The following is a 20,198-nucleotide window of genomic DNA, read 5'->3' on the forward strand; positions in this document are numbered from 1 at the left end:
TCAACATCGCGTCTGGGCAGCACGGTCCTACCGGGCAGCTCGACAATAGAGGATCCAAATTCCCTCACTGCACCATGCATGGAGGAATTGGAGAGCATTTAAATCCAGAACTCATCTCTTTTAAAATTTACATTTAGGCTATGTTTACTTTTTCCTATAACATAGTATTTTTCACTATTATTTTAACGTAAAATGTTAAAAACACACACACACACAAATTCGTTAATTCTTTGTCCCGTGACATATCCTGTAGAGAAAATTGTTCTCATAAAATATCGTTTGCACAGAAAATTTTACAATGAAACAAATACGACCATAGAGCCAAAACCAAATAATTGCTCATGAAGAGTTCTACATATATCAAAGCAAAAGTTAAATTTTAGAACCAGTCCCATGAAAAATTTACAAACATCTCCAATGAAATAATATCAAATTGTGTTAATTCTTTGTCCCGTCACATATCCTGTAGCCATCATGTTGCTCGGTAAGAATGTCTGCTTAATGTATCTTATAGACGATGTGATGTTATCGTCCAGTGTGATAAGGAAAATATTTTAACAAGAAGTCGCCATGAAACTGCAAATATAGAAAAAGAAAAAGAGATGAATGAGCAAACAAGCTCACATGTTTTTGGTATTGAACTCTTAAGGCCATTTTGTGAACTCAAACACTTTGAGGACAATATCAAGTCCTGTTGGGATTTGCCAGATGAAGAGTAGAACATTCAAAGCATTCAAGGCAATATGCAGATTCCTTGCTGTCTCGCTTCCCTTCTGCATTGCAGGAACAAGAGCAGCTGCGGCTGCCCATAACACTGTGATTGCTGCACCAGAGCAGCCATGCAAACAATAGCAGATGAGAATACATATATATATTTGAATAGAAACGGAAAGCTAATCAAACATAAAAAAGCACATCGGCTGTGTTTAGTATGTATTCTTGGAATGCATTCTAGATCGAGAACATGTCTTGAGACCCCTCAAAAAAAAGTTGGTTGGTATACACTCTCGTTCATAGATTAGAGAATATGATCCATTATATAATTGCATTATCTAGCCTATACAGCAGCCGAGAACGAGTATAGCCTGTACCAAACATCAATCCCATTCTATGTGGGGGATGCATTTCCAACGGTGCATACCAAACACAGCCATGAGCACTCCTTCCATATTGTAAAATGAGTTCTTTATTCCATGCTATGCAAGAGCAAATGACTAAAAATGCAGTGGGGTGACTGGGGTCCCTTCACTGGGTCTTCTTTTTTGTAGGTGGGAGGAGGGGAGGGGAGGGGAGGGGAGGGGAGGGGGGGGGGGGTGAGGGAAGGAGTAATTTTTGGCTATTACCTAACGAATCAAGTGGTTTCAACACTCGGCTTATTGCATTCTTTTGGACAGTCAGATTAAGGGGATTCTTGGTCTGATCCCCAACCCCTTCCCCGTCAACAAGGTGCAGTGTAAGCAATACAAAAGACTTCAATTTTTTCATATTTTAGAAGTTATGTCGTCCAATCTTGATTCTAGATGAGCTTCGGCTATTGAATGTACAATCATGATCTCTAATAGCAGTCATTCCCAAGGTTATTAAACTAGGAATCGGGATCCGGATTGGATTTAACTGATTTTGATTCGGCTGAAATCAGTCAGAATCAATCTGAACCCTAAAAACCAGCATGAATCGGCCACTCCAGATCAACCAAAATTGGGATCGGGCTCAATTGATTTCAATTTGAATCGGCTGATTCGAGTGATCCTATTCCAATTCTTGAAACCCTCCCCATCCCACAGTTGGATTCGGATCCCGGCTGAAAATGGGTCACACTCATATACAAGTAGGAGGCCGTATCGGTCTCCGGCCATACCAATGTCAATACGTTCCTATCGGTCTAGTATCGGGTGATACAGATACGTATATGCCATAAATACCGATACTTTGATCCATGTATGATGGTCATACGCTCATTTTGCATGGTGAAATTGAATTGTTTTAGTTTTTAGTTATTACCTGCTCCTGCAAACAAATGGGGTCCTGGAAACAGCTTCCCTGTTCGAAACCAGGTATTGACGCCTCCACCGACAGCCTCGAACACCCCAAACCCCAAAAGTATAGAACCTGCATTGAAGTGTCGATCCCTGTAGGAACCCTTCAATAATTCCTTCCTCTCCTGCATTTTGAAAAATTATCATAACTTAATAGTAGTTATGCTGGAGTTTCATGAATATGTGATTATTGTAATCAACTATAAGGATTTTAAATTAACTAATTGGTTGTGAATTGCTCTCCTCTTTCCATATCCGAACTTAGTAATTGGAAGAGGGCAGAGCTCTAAACTTGAAAAACTATATGTGCTTTGTTACTACACCTCTGTGAGCTCTTTAATTTTGGTCTCCACAGGCGAAAGTGAAACAGACGCCATAGCTTCAGCTGATGAGGCAGCCCCTTCTGGTACTGTAGCTAGGGCAGGCTTAACCTGCTTCTTGAGCTCATTGATCTCGTTCTGGATCGTCCTTACGCGCCGCCATTGCCAACCAAGATACCCAGCCCACAGCGTGTAGAAGAACAACCCTGCCATTACTATTGGATGTATAAGCGCAAAGGTTCGACCTTCCAATATCCCCAATTCCCCACCAACTGCAAGGGCATCCTGCTCGGTGGATCGATTAATCGAATAAAAGAAGAAAAAAAAGTGAAAGGAAATCAGAATCATCAACGACTGAATTGCAGAATGTGAGATTTGAGTGGAGATCTGAATAGACTTGCCTTTGGATCTGCCAGGAAAGGCAATGAGAGAGCTGTGAGTGGGAGGGAAGTCGATTTCAGGCGATGGATGATATGTGGGAACTGTTGTTTGACGTGTTCTGGTGTCTGATGCGAGTGTTCCGGTAGCTGGGATTTCGAAAGTCGGGAGAGAAATGGGAGTTTAAGCTGGGTTTGGATAGGTTTATGAGAGAGAGCAGGGAGGTTTAGAAGGCCAAGTGTGGTCGCCATGGTCGTTCTCTCTGTTAGGATGTCGTAGAGGTCGGTGGAACACTCCACCTTAAAAAGTTGGATAGCGAAGAGGTAAAGATAAGAAATACAAAGATGTCGCCCCAGATGATGTGGTTCGCTTCTGCGTTTGCTTACCCCGGCTAATGCGGGTCCCTACCTACCCTTTGGAAACTTATGAAAGAAATATCAGAATTTAGTAAAAGACTTTTCTCTCCACTTCTATACTGGTTTACTAACTAACATAGTAACGGTACGCACATTAAAACAAGTTGGCAGAACGTTTATTTCACATTGACCATAGATTTAACGAGATTGAATTTCAGCCGTTGAACGCTTTTAGTCACTTTACCCGAAACCGATTCTAAAGGTGATTAACAGAAAGTAGTGGTTTCCACTGCGTGTGCTTTAGAGCAAAGAGGGAGATCGCTGCAGTGGAGTGACTGAGAACGGATCAAGCTTGCAGACGCAAACACCACATAGCCTTAACTTTGAGAGATGTGATTCCACCACCATCGTTTAGTTGCAGGCCGGAAAGTCATCAACTCAAACTCCATCAATGCCGGAGATGGAGTCGCCCGATGACTACTGCTACTATTCCGCCTTCTCCTTCGTAGAAGAGGTCTTACCCCCTTGCGATCCCCACTGCAACCTCTACTGAGATACCGTGCTGGTTACTCTAAACTCCAACCCCTGCTATTAAAGTTCAATTTATTCGACTTTTCTACTTTCCATCACAACGGATTACTACTGCTATGCCGTCTTCACCTGAATAGAAGAAGCCGGCCACACCCCTCTGTGATCTCCGCTGCAACCCTTGTTGATATCCGGCTGTTTAGTGTAAAATCCAACCCTTGCTATTAATTTCAAATGATTTAATTCTCAAACATCCAAATCCAATTTAAAAAGTTTAGACATTAATTTAAACATCTTAGGAACAGATGAAATCTGCTAAAACGAGATCGAATGATGCAAGCACTAAACAACCCACTAGCCAAAAGATCACCCTATTCAAGACTATAAACTACAATTCCTCAGAACTTCCAACTTCAAAAAACGAGATCGAATGATGTCATCATTTTTTAAATTTTTTTTAAATTGTCAATCGTCTGGGTTTAAAACAAACAGAACAAGGAATCCCTGCACCTGTAAATCACATCTCTCTGAGATGACGAAGAAGATAGACGATGCTCGTTATTTCCTTTGGAAAAATCATCTTGTGTAAACAGATGAAATCTCTCACTGCTGAAGATGATGACGGTGACCAAAGCTTTAGAAAGCTGAATGCCTTCAACCGAAAACATCCATATCTCTAAATCAAGTGGATCACTAGGTAAAAGAAATGGATTTGGGTCTTTAGGGTTCTACCTTCGGTCACCAACACAGAGAAGTGGTTGAAGAGGCAGTTGCAGAGGGGTTGAGGTGTTGGCACAAAGGCATCGGAGCGGAGGATAGCAACAGTCACCGTGAGGGCGAGTGTGAATCTGTCACTGCAGTAGCCGAGAACCGGTAACTAGATAGAAAGTCAATAGACGGTTTAGATAAATACTATGAAAGATCTATGGTTATAATAGACGAACGTGAAAATAAGTTGAGAAAACGTACGTTCCGCCACCACTCACCCTTTAGTAAAAGACTTTTCTCTCCACTTCTATACTGGTTTACTAACTAACATATTAACGGTCAACCATCATTATAGAATTTTGGTTCCATCAACGGATTGGTGCACGACGGTAACTTTTTTTTTTTTACTAAAAATAATCTTAAGTAGGAATTTAAAATTGTTCACGGCATGGCACACATTTTCCGAGTGAAAAACCAGAGTGCCAGAGATCTGAACTAGGATCCTTTGTGAGGGGATCACCATTGCTTCAATTTAAGTGTTTTTGTTGCCTGTTACCATCAGAAAAAAACAGAGGATTGATTCAAATCAGCATTCAGCTGGAATTTTCTTCCCTTTTAGGATCACAAGTCACAACCCATACTACAGACTATGAAGCTTTAAAAAGAAGAGCTTGTCAATGTCCTTTTTAAATTGACATTGATCCTCCTACTAAGATTTCACCAACTCTACGAAAGGAGACAGACCGAACTGGACTCCTACTCTCTCGCACACAGTAATATAACCTTGTTTACAGTTTCACACAACAACACGACATAGCGACTATATTAATGTATTGATTCATACTATAGAAGACAGCTGAAAATTCTGATGTTGGAACATACTGTAAGTAGTATACAAAACACCACTTGGGCAAGAAACCTCCCTCACCGTCAATTCCCGTCTAATTAATTTAACTCGTCACATTTCTTGTGGCATCAAGAGCTCTTCATTCTTGTAATTGTTCCTCTATTTATTTCTTCATTCATCCGTTCCCTTCTTCTGGATTGGATTATTTTTCATACCTATGGAGAAACAAATCTCATGCAGATGGGAGGAGTAACCTTAAGCAATGCTAGGACAGATGAGGGAAGGAGCCACAACCCATCCCCACAGATTAAACCAGAAGCAACTGCAGGAACCATTAGAGTAGCCTTCCTGCTGTCAAGCTTGTACCAAACGAACACGATCAAGCTCCCGATACACATATCAATGGCAAAGTAGGCACCAACTAGGAAGGGCACTGCCATGGCCATTGGTAGTGGTACCCACTTTGCGATGTTTGGTGGGGAAAGATCCCTCAGCAAGTTAGTCCCAACCGCAAATGCAAAAAAACCATAACAGAGCTGCAAGCAATGGTGAGGCAATGCAGAAAAGCCTTGGACACCAAGAATTGCCATGTTTCGATAGATTATGGCATACGGGGCCTTGAACTCTCCATTTGGGTTGCCCACATCAAAGGCCTTGTAGAAGAGAAAGAAAGTTAGAGGAGCTACCACACAGCCCATTGCTGTTCCAATAGCCTGACTCAGAAGCATCGAGCGAGGGGAAGTAAGAGTGAGATGACTAGTTTTGAAATCATGCATCAGATCAGAGGAAATGGAGACAATTGATTTAATTAGGCCACATCCAATAAGCCCAGCAACTACACCATTATCTTTCCCAGCCAAGGCTGCAAGCACAAAAAGGGCCATTTTCCCATAGTTGTAAGCCATGTTCATATCAGTGAGACCAGCACCATAAGCGTTGCAGAACCCCAAAGATGGAGCAAGGATATAGGCTACCACCACATAGTACCACTTTAACTCGGGGAACATTAGTGGAATCACAATGATTGAAATAATGGAGAAGGCGGCATATCCTGTGCATGCGAGCCACACTGGAATGCGCTCTCTCGTGAACAAGTCATTTCTTTGAGGATCATCAAGGGCCTGATTCTTGTTATCTGCGTCAAAAACATTGTATTTTAGACATCACAAAAGATGCCTTAGGATTTTTAGGTGGTAATGTGAATTGCCCAACTTTTAGGTCTATACAGTATACACATACCTGTTTTAAGGTTCCTCTTGTTCAATCCAGTAAAGATACTTCTGGTGGTGAAAATGAATATCTTGACAAAATTGTAGAGCCCATCCCCTAGGATGAGAGCAATGGAGATGAAGACCTGCCCAAAACATGAGAAATAAGAAGACAATGAACATTAAATTAGAAGATGTAGAGATTTTCACATCAACAGGAAAGAGCTCTAATTCACAGACCTTGTAACCATTCAAACTCTTCATACTGCTTTCTGGTAAATTCCCAGGGAACCAATCTCCTTTAAGCCCACTTATCAGTGGCCACATAATCCCCCATGAGATTACAGCACCCAGAAGCAAAGATAAGTTCACCAGATGGGAACAGATCATCCCTGCTCCAATGTAAGTCATACTGAAATCAAAAAAGAACCTGCAAAAGCCAATAAACAAAACTGAACAATCATCTAAAGATGAATCATAATAAAGCTCATGGAGGTAGAAATTAGAGGATGACGAACGTTTGCTTCCAAGCTTTCAACCCAAAAGTAGGGAACTGTGAGAATCCACAGAGCTCTCCAGCAGAATAGAACCACTGGAAGAAACTCCAGAGGAAGCTGATCGAAAAGAACTTTGCAAACCCACGAACTTGCTTCCTGTGCAAAGCATCAACTATCTTTTCAAGCCAAATTTGTATTGGATTTTGATTTTAAAGGAGAGGGAAAACTGTGAAAACTCGAAGCTTACTTCGCCATGTCATCTCCCTGAGGAGTATGGAACCCATTAATGAGAACAGCAGTAGCTGTGCCACTTGGATAAGTCAACTTGTAATCTATTATCATGATCTGTAGAAAATAAACATAAGTTTACTTGTCATCAATTATTCAGGACTCCCCTGATAATATGGAAAATCTGATTGCTAGAGAGTACAAAATTAACGAGTATAGAAGACATCGGTTTTGTTGAAAGAACTTAGGAAGTAGGACTGAGAATTTATGTTCAATTATCTCAGAACAGGTTAAATAACCATAAATGAAACCCACCAGAAAATCCAAAATTAGTTGAGGAATGGCTAAATATCAGTTCATAGTCAGGGAGAAAGAAGAGAGAGGGACACAGGAAGCACAGAAGGGGAGAGAGATCTAACCTTTCTAAGTGGAACCAAGGCCAAGAGTCCCACAAAGCTGGTCACGAATAGAAAACCAGTCATCCAACCAATCCCAGGCTCCTTGTAGCTCCCTGGAGTATTTCCTGCTGTATCAACCCCCGCCTGTTCATATGTCTTCTTATTCAATCCCAACATATACGACCCAAAACCACCTGAAATACAAGCCAAAGTAGAGTTCAACCAAAAAAACAAAGAAAAGAAAACCCCTCATTCAACCATTCCCGAAGAAAAGCTCAGTAAAAACAAAAATCACAATCAACACTTATTGTCTCCAACCTCCTACAGCAATGCTATAACATGCTACGGCGCATGTCTGGATGACGGTGTTCTCTTGCCTTGTGAAAGGCGTGGAGACAATTCCAGTTTTCTGAAGCAGTTTCGTCCATGTCCGGATGAATACGAAGGCGAGAAGGGCAGCAGAGACATTGAGGTTAGGAACAAGGCCAGTCGTTAAGTTAAGCTTCATTACCATCACGCTATAGATGATACCGATAAAAAAGCTCGCTACAAGCCCGCGTAGTGTAATCTGCTTATTCCATGGCGGAAGTCTCGTTAGAGTCAACTCCTCCATCTCTGGCACCTGCAAATCTTCAAAATCCTCTCTCTCAATCTCCTTCTTCTCTCTCGAGTCATCCATGTTAATGTTATGACTTCAAAACTGAATAATCCGCTTTGGTCTACGATCTCTGTTTCTTCATTCATCAGAGAACAACATCGGAACCTCCGTCATTATTCTCTCTTATTTTTACTGGAAACAAAAAACAAGAAAATGGAAAAAGGGGGGATCTGAATCAGTTAATTATCTCACCAGCTGCTTCTTCTTCTTCTTGTTCTATTCCGTCGTCCTCAGCAATTTTCCTAGCTCAGCAGGGCATTCATAGTAAAAAAGAAAACCCAACAAGCCCCTGGTGGGACTTTGTCTTTTTCTTCAATTTCTGTGAGAAACACTCGAATCAAATCCTCGGATGGATATCAGATCCACTGGTAAATAAGTACCACAAACCCCTGACCAGAAGGAAAATTTTTATTAAAAAAAAAAAGGAAGAATAAGAAACAATTCTGACACTGATCGTCGAATGGCTCCTCATCTTAGCACACCACACGCACATCTGCGTGTTTTGAACGAACTTATATTGGAGATTTGAAGTAGCCAAAAACCCATATCAAACAAGTACAAACTCGAAGAAGAAGAAGAAGAACTGCAATACTTGACTTTCGAATGTACTATCAGAACGTACAATTTAAGTGTAGTACACAAAATGGAATTCTATTGTAATCATAGTTGGGCTGGAAAGATTACCGTCCATTTCATTGAACTGCTCTTGTGCTCTATTCTTTTCGATGCTCAGTACTTGTAATCAATTTTTTTTCTTCCTTTCGATATTCTTGCGGTGGCTGATGAAATTGAACAGACCGATCCATCAATTCTTTGCTTTTACGCCTCGACTCATCTGCTGAGACTGAGAGGGGAGGGGGTCCGTGGAGTGATCTGAATAATCTGATGATAGTACAAGTTTAGAACGAGTACAGATCCTCTCCACGTACGCTAAATTATCACTGGTGGAGAGAAGATTTCCTTCCTTTACCACTTTTTCATTTATTATTATTATTAATTTTTTCCCCCAATTTTTAACCCAATCTCTTACGCAACAAAGAAGTTTTGACAGATCCACATCGTCTACTTCCAAAAGTCTTACTTTCATCCTACTTTCTTGAGCTTATGATGCGCCACTTCGCTTGATATGCATCCAACGATTGAGATTAAAAAAATTCAAAATATTTTGAAAACCACATGAGATGGTTGTTTGAACCACCTTGAACCCCAAACCAAACCTACCCTACTGGTTCTCAAACACATCAAATCAAAACAAAAATCCAAACCCTAACCCAATCCATTTCACTTTATAAGAAATCCAAACCCAAACTTCTTGTCGATCTATTCAGTTGGCAGCGGCAACCATGGTGTCTACAGGTTTGGTTAAGCTGAACGCCTCGTCCTCGCAATGGATGGACTGAGTGGGTTCTCAAACACATCAAACCAAAACAAAAATCCAAACCCTAACCCAATCCATTTCACTTTATGAGAAAACCAAATCCAAACTTCTTGTCGATCTGTTCAGTTGGCAGCGGTAGCCATGGCATCTATAGGTTTGGTTAAGCTGAACGCCTCGTCCTCACAATGGATGGACAAAAATGATACACCAGTAGGAAATTAAGACTTATGCTGCCATAAAACTATATGCAGCCCAATTTTCACCCTAATCAATCCTAATAATGTCCTCTCTTCTCTCGGCCTCACCCCACCGTTCCACCCCTTCATCTCTAACTGCGGATTTCCCCTTCCTCTCTCTAGGCTCTCCTCACTGTGGAAAAATATGGTTACCTTAAAATGCAGGAAAGGAGCTTGATTGGTTACAGAGCAAGGACTCTCTCATGCACACACAGTAGAATAGATGACAAAATAAGAAAGAAAGAAAGAAAGAGCAAGAGACGGACAGAAGCTCTCAATGGATTGAAGCAAGACTTCTGGAAAAGGCACTACATAACGAAATCCTGACAGACGACGACATCTTTTAATGGGAAAAATCCCAGATCTAAGAAGTCTCTCAATGATATCCCTGCGTTTTTATGTCATCATCATCTGGTCAAGAGATAGAACAAAAATAAGTGCAGCTTGTTCTTCCGTTCCGGCAAAACATAGTTGGAATGAATCAGGTGGATTGCCAAATCTTCAATCTTTTGAACTTTAATGATCAATAACATGGCCAAATAAATTCAAACCAAGTTAAAAAGTTCAGGATTTTCTCCCATCATGGAAAAAAAACTCAAATAGACAACAAATTAAGAATGAGATTTGAGGGTCGAAACACAACAACAATTAAATGCCGGTTTAAGAGAATGTGATGCACAAGGCATTGAAAGAGAACTTTTTCGCTTCATTGGATTTTTCCTTTTTAAGTCTTCCTTCGATGTTCATCATTGCTAAATACTTTTTATTGGAAAAAGAACTTTTTCGCTTCGTTGGATGCACATGAAAACTTTGTGATCTCGAGCTCTGGATTTAAGAGTAATGCATCTACTGGGTTGAGCGAGTTCTATTAATCTGGGCCTTGTTGCTTAGGTGCTGCTTCTTTGGATCTCATGCTATTGAGTTTGGATTTCATGTCGTCTCCTCGAGAACTACTCCGGCAATAGGGTTCTTCTTCAACGGAGGGTTGAGGCGGGAAGAAGAACCTTGTTTATACCTGCAAACCTTACCTCTAAAAACCTGTTTGATGATCCCACTCCCGGTCTTAGGGATCTCCTCCGATTTATTTCTTCTAAGTTTTTCCTTCAAGCACCCATTTGCAATGATCCTCTTCGGTACCGCCGTCGTCGATGATTGCTCCTGCGATATCTGCATCTTCGTGGGATTCTGAAACTCTAGATGAGAGAGTTTTGGATTTAGTTTGAATGAAATGGGTTTGGGTTGATGAGCCGAACCGGTTAGGTGGGTTTGGTTTGAAGTTCAAGGTGGTTCAAACAATCATTTCATGTGGTTTTCAAAATATTTTGAATTTTTTAAATCTCAACCATTGGATGCATGTCAGGCCAGATGACGCATCATAAACTCACGGAAGTAGGATGGAAGTAAGACTTTTGGAAGTAGAGGATGTGGATCCTGTTTGGACAAAGGTTTGAAAATTAGTACTGTCTTAACACTACTTTCACGGCTTTCTTCATTCAACCAATCTCGATCTTTTACAGTTTTACTCTCTCTCTCTCTCTCTCTCTCTCTCTGTAAAGGTAATTTCTTTGGATAAAGGGTTTATGTAATTTTCTGGAATTGTCTGAACTTCAGGAATTGCTCGAGAGGATCTTTGATTTTTAGGGTTAGGAACTCCGAATAATGTATCGGAGAGAGAGAGAGTCCGAGAGGGACAGGTTATAATTTTCAAAACTTCCTGTTTCCTTATGTCTCGATAAACAAAGGAATATTTCACCAAACACAAAGCCAAGGGAAACAAAGGAATAGAAAGGGAAGATCACGGAAGGAAGTCTTCTCTCCGTCAACGAACACGTGACAACTTCTCAAGATCAGGTCCCCTACAAAACCGTAGAGGATCCAAACCGTTTCGAAATGTCAGCCTAAATTTAAAAGACATTTTGGTCAACCGATGAAAATCTTAGATGAGAGATGACGACACGGTGGCCACAATCGAACTCTTATTCTAATTTCTAAGATGCCAGTCCAACGTGTCTGATTTTGCCTGTAGTTATTGAGGGGTGTCAACTTGTCGTGTTGGTCGGTCCTGGTCCTCCTGGATTTAGTGTACAGTATCGGATCGGGTATGGAAATTGACATGATAATGTTATGGATCGGTCCATATATATGGAAATTGACATGATATTGTTATGGATCGGTCCATATCGAATGATTTTGCCCCTAGTGTTGCATAAAAATCAGGATTTTTTTTTACTGTTTTACCCCTGGTCTGTACTCTGGACCATTCCACTGATACGGAATCAACTAGTTATTCGGATTGGTGTCGGATGATACCGATATGGATTACCTGATATGATCGATCTGATCCGATCCTGATTCTTGAAACCATGGGCCTAACTCTCCCCATCAATTTTAGAGTCTTCACAGTTTTCGGTCCATTTAATTAATTGGGTCTCACAAGCAAAGACATGGACATATTTCTATTCGGTCAGTTGGTTATTGATCCATTATCAAGCTCAAGGTAATCGGGTATTAATCAGGCTAATTAACTAATTGAGCTACAAAAGGTCCTTAAAATGGGTCATAATCGGGCTGAATGGGCTTAAATGGGTTAATCGTGCTATAAACTATAAAGGTTAGTTATCAATTGGTCACAGAATATTGTGCCGATCCTGGTCAAGAAACCATCGGGTCACTACCTTGCATTAGGAAAGCCCGATTATTAATCGGTCGGTGCTTGAATCCAACACATTTAATAATTGTTCAGATCGATATCAGGCTTTAAACGATCGATTCAGGTCGGGCTTATAGGTGCAGGCCAACTTTTGGCACCCCTAGTTAGTCCAAGATGTTGCTTATTTATTCATGGGCAAAAGAACGTTGCCCGACAATGCTTCCCTACACCCTCTCACAAGATACATTGAAACTAACCACTCCGCTCCTCCCCTTGGATGCTTATGCATATTCTCCTAGGCCTTGTGTCGAGGTAGAGGCCACGCAACCAGACAGCAAACCCTTCCTGTTATTCATATTCTTTAAAATGTCACACATATGATGCCACATGGTCAAAGTTAAGCAGAACCTTTTGTGAAGTAAAAAAATATATTTATATTTTTTGCTATCTCTTCGATCTAAAATAAAACTAGGGAAAAGGTAGGGTACACAATCGGTGTATCGTAAGCTAACGCCCACTTTGTCTATCTCTCTCATTTCCCCTTTGAAATGATCCCCCACCCTTGTATGATAACCTATCTTGCGCCAACATTGGTGCCACCCGCTAGTTTACTATACATGGGCAGTGTGCCTGTCCCTCTTCTAAAAATATCAGGGTAGGGATGACCCTCTCATTTATATTGATATCATACATGCCTAGCCAATAATGGGGAGCAGGAGAGGGATGCGCGCCCGTCTCATTTATATTAATATCATACATGCCTAGCCAATAATGGGGATCGGCAGAGGGACGCCCCTCTCATTTATATTGATATCATTCATGCCTAGTCAATAATGGGAAGCGGAAGAGGAATCTTGGTGATTGTCGATTAGTATATAAGATGGGTTCACACCAAAGAGATATATTTTGGTCACACATAAAACAAAGGAGAAAGTTTTCCTGCACTTTCGGTGCAAGAGAAATACATCCATCTAGAGTCATAAATGTTTGTCCGCTATTGTAAAAGATCGATAATACTCTTGTCTTGTTCCTATCCGAACGCCTTGAATCCCTTGACCGTGCTTCAAGGAAAATCCTCTCCTATATGGAGAAAATTTCTCTACCATGGATGAAATAAAATTACACTCATCTAGGGTCATTATTAATCCTTCCCATTGTTTGAAAGTCGATAATACCCCTATTTTTCCCGAAACCCATCCCAAGGCACCCAAACCCATCGATGAAAGAACTCCATCTTTTGCTATGGGTGAATGGAAACTACCTACTCTATCTATAATTCGATGGATATAGATTGTCATAACCTTAGGAAATCCTGGATTGTGATCAAGAATCAAAATCATATAGTCTTCCTATTACCAATTAAACTACTGCGTGCACTCACTTTCCCAGGTTCCGTTTGCTTCAACGTAAGATTTTACCTGAAAAATTTTACGCAATAAATTTTACTTCATAAATATAAAATTTTACATGTTGACAATTTTTCTAATGTTTGTTTCCATTAATAAAACATTAAAAAAAAAAAACATTGGAACACTTATCAACATTTAAAATTTTACTTCCAGGTGGAACTTTTCAAGTAAAAGCTTCCATATAAAATTTTACGCTGAAACAAACAAAGCCATATGAGAAAATATAAGTTTTCTTTTTACTAATCAAACTTATTTTAGATAAGTAAGTTCCATTTTGTTATTATAGTTTAGAAAAATATATTATACGTATACCCATGCATTGTTGTATTGAGTTGTCATCATCTTATGTGAACTATATAAGACAAAGTATAATGATATTGTTGTATGGTACACAAATTTTTATGGATCGAGTTTCCCTCCACCCACGTGAATAGGATCCCATCCACCAAGGGGTGGGAATGGGTATCGAGAGGGAATTTTGGAACATACTAAAATCCTAGAAGTTGTTTGTGAACCATAGGATGGTGGGTGAATTGTCCTCCATAGGTGGAGGAAAACTTTGTCCAATTTTTATACTCCTAATTATCCGTTATATGACAAAGAAGAGTGCCATGTTGTACGAAGAGGACACATTCACTATGGTTACAGTTTCAATCTAATCAATCATTGTTACATAAAACAAAATACTTTAGAAAATAATATTTTTTTTTACCAAAAAAAACTATATATTTTTTTTGGGTAAGAAAAGCCCAATATATATAATTCGACTACATAAAGGGGTAGGGGGGGGGGATTGATATTCCATGGATAAGAAAAACCCAATATATGTTTACCAAAAAAAAAAAAAAGAAAAGAAAAACCCAATATATAATTAGACTATATATATTTAAATTTCTTTTTAGGGGTGGTGGGAATTGGACAAGGGCAAATCTACAACACTTGAATTCAGACATATGATTGGGGGTGCTGTCCATCAATAGTAGGTGATGATTGATAAGGATATACCAACTTAAAAATAAATAAATAAATAACATGCATAAAAAGTTAAATTTGATTTTTCCTGATTTCATGTTTTGCATTATGCTAAAAAAAAACTATATCCAATTATAATTGTATTTTTCTTTTTGAACTAATCTTTGTAAATATTTTTCCATTGCAACAAATGAAACTTATTAAGAGAACCATGTCTTAAAAAGTTATAAGTTCTCCAATTTTTATTTTTTTTTTCAAATGGAAGTAAAAGTTCTCCAACTTGCATGTATATGAGGGTTTTATGCCAATATTGGCCTGAGCCTAGGCCTTGACTTTGGGCCTAACACTTGGGTCCGCCCGTTCGTGGTTCTAATCTGATTGGGCTTTATGTGCTCAAGCCCATAGGGGAGGGGATGGAGAAAATGGGCGGCACTTTGAATTTTCTATTTTCATGATTAATCTTCATTCTTGTCCAATGTTTCCTTTTTTTTTTTCTTATTGGAAAAAACAGCATAAAAATCAATCAAAGTTTTTTTTTTTTTAGTAGGTCCGAGGTTGGGCATGCTGCTAGCTTTTCTCTCAACCAAGATCGGGGCATTTTCATGAGGGCGAGGAGAGAGTGTTAGTATGCCCAACCTTTACCCTTTTAGTAAGATTCCCAAGTTTATTAAATCAACAACTCCAAAAAATTTTATATTTTAGAAAAATCTTTGTATTTTTTAGGATCCAATAGAGTCAAAACGGTTCCACCGGAGTGTTGATCCCATGTTCAATTCCATTTCTTAAATCATGGTCATTTTGGATCCGTTGAATCATCTCAATTGAATCTCATGGGAAATCAACCATAGGACACATTTTGATTCTAAATATTATAAAAAAATGATATTTTTTTTCATTTTATAAGAATTAGGGAAAAACGAGAAAAGAGAAAAACATCTCTTCCCATCATCCCATGAAAAAAGGAAATCAATCCCACATGCGGAAAGAGATCGATTCGGATTTCTTTCGCATCTCATGAATATCAAATCATACAAAATAACCACAAAAGTGTTGATTAGATTTGCTACTTGAAGAGTCTCAAGTATTACTCCTCCTTCAAATAGTAATTCTTCTTCCAATAAGTACATTGAGTAAGATAATCTTGAACATTCTTTGGTGCAGCTAAGGTTCTCCAAACCAATCTAAGAATCTCTTCAAGAACTTAAAAAAAAAAAAAAAAAAAAACTAAGATTTGATGACTCTCGAAAAACAAGAGACCAAGTAGAAGAGGAGAAGGAATCAAGAGAGAGGAAATAGAGTGCAACAGGGGAAAAGATGTTTTTCTCTTTTCTCGTTTATTTGTCAAAAGAGAGTGTCAGGAGAATTCATCCAATGCAAGCTCCCCACTTTGCCGAATATTTATAGTGCACAATTATGCACTTTTTCCATTCTTTGTGAGAGTTTGATTCTCTCTTTCTCTCTCTCTCTCTCAAATTGATTTGAACCTGTATATTCATATTGTGCTTCTAATAGGTGAAGAAACAGAATTTTAAAGGAAAAATAATTAATCATTTATTTTTATTTAATGGATAATAAAATAATATACCACATTTATTAAATTAGATTAGGGAAAATTACTATCCCCTCCCCTATATTACACCTTAATGACAATCCCCTCCCTTACACATTGAATAATAATACTCTCCTCCCTTAAAATGAAAAGTTTCTATCAACTGTATCTCTTTTGTATTAATATGTATCCCGTGTATGTCTATGTACCAGTAATCTAGACAATACCTAGCACTTTCCCAACTTTGATTAAACGCATATGTTTTAGATTAAAATAAGAGTTTAAAAAATTGACGGTTCGTATTTTTCTTATAATTTCAAACATCACATTCTTTTGTTATATGGATAACAACCATTAACAAGACATGATTTGCATATTTTCAATTTTTTTTAGTTTAGTATTTTTCGAATCTAAACATTTTCCCATTTAATAATTTTAAGTAATTTGTTTAAATTTTTTTTAAGTAACTATGAAGTATGAACGGCACCCGACCCAAAAAGAAATTTAAAAGAAAAAGGTTAACAAAATTTGGTGAATAAAAAGTGGGGCCAGCCGTCCCGTATGGTACGGTACACATGGTCCAATCACAGAGCAAGTTCCTCCCGCCAAGTCCATACTCCACACTCGGCATCGCCCGTCCCGAAAGCCGAAAGCCGAAAGGTAGCGTAGTAAAGTCACCCCCTGACTGAGTCGACTCTTATGGCCATTCTTGAGTCCATCCTCTCTCTCTCTCTCTCTCTACAGGTGCTACTCCAAAATATTCTAATGGCGGTCAACGGAAGGCTAAGTCGTTGAAATACAAAAGCTACGGACACCGAGTTCTCCGCAGCGGCGAAAATGGTAATACAGCAGAATATAAACGGAAACCAAAACTCACACACACTAAAGCTAAAAGCAGTGCTATTACGGATTGGTTTCCTCTCTCTTTGTAAGGGAGGATGGGCAATGACCGGAAGATCTTCTCAGTCAATGCTAACGATTACCAGCTCCTTGAGGAGGTCGGCCATGGCGCCAGCGCCATCGTTTACAAGGCGATCTATATCCCTTCCAACGAACTTGTCGCTGTCAAGTGTTTAGATCTCGATCGCTGCAACAGCAATCTTGTTCGTTTCCTAATTTTCTACTTCTATCTCTTCTCCTTTTTATTCGAAGTCAATAATTTACGGAAGATCAATATATCACCTTATATATTTATTGCTGAGTTTTATAGGAGGAACTAGGAAGTCGATTTTGCTGATTGGCTTCTGAATTAATGTTGGAACTGGTATTTGAATATTACTTCTAGCTCAATACTGGAGTTGGATTTGATCATCTTGAGTCTTCCATTGAGCGTGTTTTCCACTTCACCTACGTATTTGAACCACAATGAGGTTCGAGATCGTGGGGTGATGGTTATACTTTGGTAATTGTCTGAAGTAATAGTGAGAACTTGAATTGCCAAATTTGGATTCAGAGGCAGTAGCGTTGATGAACTGATGGTTTTAGATTGAAATATTTAGTCCCCTTTGTTGCTCCAATCTTCAATTTCATGTGCTCTGCTGTCGTTGGCAGAGCTAATAACGGGGCATTAAGTGGCTGATTAGATTTCACTCTGAAGTTCTGTGTTTAATACAGATTTTTTCTTTGAGGAGAAAAGGGATGGTTTTGACCACCATATCCCATAACAAGAAGAAATTCTATTAATGGAGAATGAGACTCAGTGCAGCCATTCCATATTTGCTACCCTGTGCATTTTGCTTTCTTTTTTCCACCAATATATTTACTGCATGCTTAACATTAGGTCAGACAGTCTTTCCCCATTTTGTATTAAGACTAAGAAGTATCTGGTTGCTTAGTTGTTTGGTGAATGAAGTACAGATTCCCTCTTGAGTACCCAATGAATCATAACAGATGCTTCAGGTAGGATTTTTACTAACCATTTGCATTTCCAACTAATGCCACTGGAGTTGAATGCTGCGTGCAACCGAAGCATCTAGTGCTGTTATAAAGGATTCTATTGTTATCTGCGTATCAAATCATATGTTACCATTTTAAGGGGAGTTTATGCTGACATGCAATTGCATATTTGTTTTATCATTGTTTAACCCAAAATCCACCTTTACAATTACTAAACTTTAGCTTGCAAAAACAACTGCTTCATGTGAAATATTTTCGCGACCAGCCAGCAGGTTGGAGTGAGAGAAGCTTAGAAAATGTCTAGGTCTTAGAGGTCAATGATAGGAATAGAAATTTCACCAACATCATTGTTTCTGTGCATGCTGGCTTTATTATAGCTGAAGGAAAATCATCCATGGTTATGGTGGCAGTAGCCAGCACTGGAGGGTTGCCTTTCACTTCCAGTGGTCAATTTCTAGATGTACTCGTTACAAGAGGTTATTTTTCATGTATTATAAAATGGATGAAGCGTTTAGGATTAAAGGAATGGTTGCTCCTCTTGGGGAAGTGCAACTGTTGAAATTTTCTTTGCAGAAAAGGTGTCACTAATGCTGAAGGCATAAGGAAACTGATTCTTAAATTTCCATCATATTTATTGGGAAATTCTAGTAACTTGGGAGCGTTGTCCCTCTTGGAGGGACCTGGGATTGTCGAATGCTTTTATTTGTATATGTGTAATTAATCTCTAGGAAGGCTTTTGAGTAGTTGCTGATCTGAAATCCACATAAACTATTTGTTCGTATAAAGATTCTTTTTATACAAGTGCTAATGAGGACACCGACTCATTTCCAAGAATAATACATAAAGACGAACTTGTTGGAAAAGCTCACAAGCTTGCTGTTGTAACCAGTACCAGTTTGTGGAAATGATACTACTAAATCAAGAGACTAGCTATTTTATTGGAATTGGGAATTGATGAATGCTTTTTGTAATGTGGTATAGATGCCAAAGATGGTTAATTTTTTCTGGTTAACAGGTAATCAGTCTCTAGGAATGCTCTATGGTATTCTCATCATGATTGAATATACAGGCTGATTGATTGAGGGTAGGAATTTTTCCATTACAGAAGTTAGAAGCAATAACGAAGACATTTTATTCCTTTGCCTTGTGAAGGCTTCCGAAATGAACAATAGGTCTTAATATTCCTATCTGTTCCATTAGTGACATTCCCTTGATAACTCCTAGAAAGTAAGTCATATCTCTGTATCTTGCGTATGCTTAATGCTACCTGATTCTCTCACAGAGAATAAACCAGAGACTAGTAGATAGTAGAATTCTTTCACAGAGAATAAACCAGATGCAACCAGGTACAAGAAGCACCACCAATAACAATAACTGGAGGCACAAGGCTCAAAAACAACAGCCAAGAATCCCAAAAACAGCAAATTGCAGAGAAGGGTGAAACCCTTCAATTGTAGAAAACAAACCCTCAAAATTGCAGATGACCAGAATTGTTTGTTTGGTCTGAAATTTTGACGACAGACAATATAGTAGAGGGAGAAAAGTTCCTCGTAAAACCACAACAATCAACTCACGAGAGACAGGGTTCTTGGAAAATCTCTTGAAAAAGTAGCGTTTTGCCCAAAAACTTCAGGTTTTGGCAAGAACAAGGAAAATCTGATCTTCCTCATCAAATGAACATGATCAGTCCATAAAAAATTATTCACAAATCACAATGATGTTTGTAACTTATCAGAGGAGAGGAATAACTAGCATCATCAAACAAAACCCATACAGAGTCAAACCTCTATGGAGAGAAAAACCCTACGCGCATAAGTCAAAAACAATAATGATGGAACCTTAGTTGTGCATGTTCAAGAAACTTGGGTTCTAATAGACAGAAAGCAACATAAGTGGATGTACACCAAAAGGTAGGAAAAACCCTAACCACACTTAGAACAGGAATC

The 20,198-nt window shown here is 39.1% G+C and overlaps 3 protein-coding genes across 4 annotated transcripts in view; 1 reads left to right on the forward strand and 2 right to left on the reverse strand.

Annotated features, from left to right (window-relative positions):
- Positions 1-588: 588 nt before the first annotated feature.
- LOC122665179 lies at positions 589-11,316 on the reverse strand. The gene is made up of 6 exons (XM_043861259.1): positions 11,300-11,316; positions 3,698-3,701; positions 2,758-2,989; positions 2,360-2,641; positions 2,002-2,161; positions 589-823 (listed from the first exon to the last, which is right to left on the reverse strand). The coding sequence occupies exons 3-6, from the start codon at positions 2,983-2,985 to the stop codon at positions 645-647; spliced, it is 849 nt and encodes a 282-aa protein (XP_043717194.1). The 5' UTR covers positions 2,986-2,989; positions 3,698-3,701; positions 11,300-11,316; the 3' UTR covers positions 589-644.
- On the reverse strand, positions 5,279-8,409 carry LOC122665178 (metal-nicotianamine transporter YSL3-like). 2 transcript variants are annotated; one of them, XM_043861257.1, is made up of 8 exons: positions 8,355-8,409; positions 7,833-8,294; positions 7,526-7,711; positions 7,126-7,223; positions 6,900-7,034; positions 6,622-6,811; positions 6,413-6,527; positions 5,279-6,308 (listed from the first exon to the last, which is right to left on the reverse strand). In XM_043861257.1, the coding sequence occupies exons 2-8, from the start codon at positions 8,181-8,183 to the stop codon at positions 5,389-5,391; spliced, it is 1,995 nt and encodes a 664-aa protein (XP_043717192.1). In that variant the 5' UTR covers positions 8,184-8,294; positions 8,355-8,409; the 3' UTR covers positions 5,279-5,388. The 2 variants fall into 2 exon arrangements, with proteins under 2 accessions (XP_043717192.1, XP_043717193.1); XM_043861258.1 differs by having other exon boundaries at positions 7,526-7,698; positions 7,823-8,294.
- A 5,765-nt stretch (positions 11,317-17,081) lies between the features above and the next one.
- LOC122666109 (germinal center kinase 1-like) overlaps positions 17,082-20,198 on the forward strand; it is a 40,297-nt gene continuing 37,180 nt past the window's right edge. Inside the window, exon 1 of the mRNA XM_043862217.1 lies at positions 17,082-17,459. Within this exon, the coding sequence (XP_043718152.1) occupies positions 17,295-17,459 (165 nt within the window). The 5' untranslated portion in view covers positions 17,082-17,294. The remainder of the gene's footprint in view (positions 17,460-20,198) is intronic.

Source organism: Telopea speciosissima, chromosome 6, assembly GCF_018873765.1.
Source record: "Telopea speciosissima isolate NSW1024214 ecotype Mountain lineage chromosome 6, Tspe_v1, whole genome shotgun sequence".
Lineage (NCBI taxonomy): Eukaryota > Viridiplantae > Streptophyta > Magnoliopsida > Proteales > Proteaceae > Telopea > Telopea speciosissima.

What these genes read in the sequence shown, in the direction of transcription:
- LOC122665179 (XM_043861259.1), bottom strand. Translation starts at nt 2,985, where the DNA reads ATGGCGACCACACTTGGCCTTCTAAACCTCCCTGCTCTCTCTCATAAA. An exon ending in AAATTAAAGAGCTCACAGAG is followed by an intron (nt 2,162 to 2,359) that starts GTGTAGTAACAA and finishes TTCAAAATGCAG; the next exon opens with GAGAGGAAGGAATTATTGAA. An exon ending in CCATTTGTTTGCAGGAGCAG is followed by an intron (nt 824 to 2,001) that starts GTAATAACTAAA and finishes GCTCTGGTGCAG; the next exon opens with CAATCACAGTGTTATGGGCA.
- LOC122665178 (XM_043861257.1), bottom strand. Translation starts at nt 8,183, where the DNA reads ATGGATGACTCGAGAGAGAAGAAGGAGATTGAGAGAGAGGATTTTGAA. An exon ending in CCTTGGTTCCACTTAGAAAG is followed by an intron (nt 7,224 to 7,525) that starts GTTAGATCTCTC and finishes TATTTTCTACAG; the next exon opens with ATCATGATAATAGATTACAA. An exon ending in CAAGAGGAACCTTAAAACAG is followed by an intron (nt 6,309 to 6,412) that starts GTATGTGTATAC and finishes TTTTTGACGCAG; the next exon opens with ATAACAAGAATCAGGCCCTT.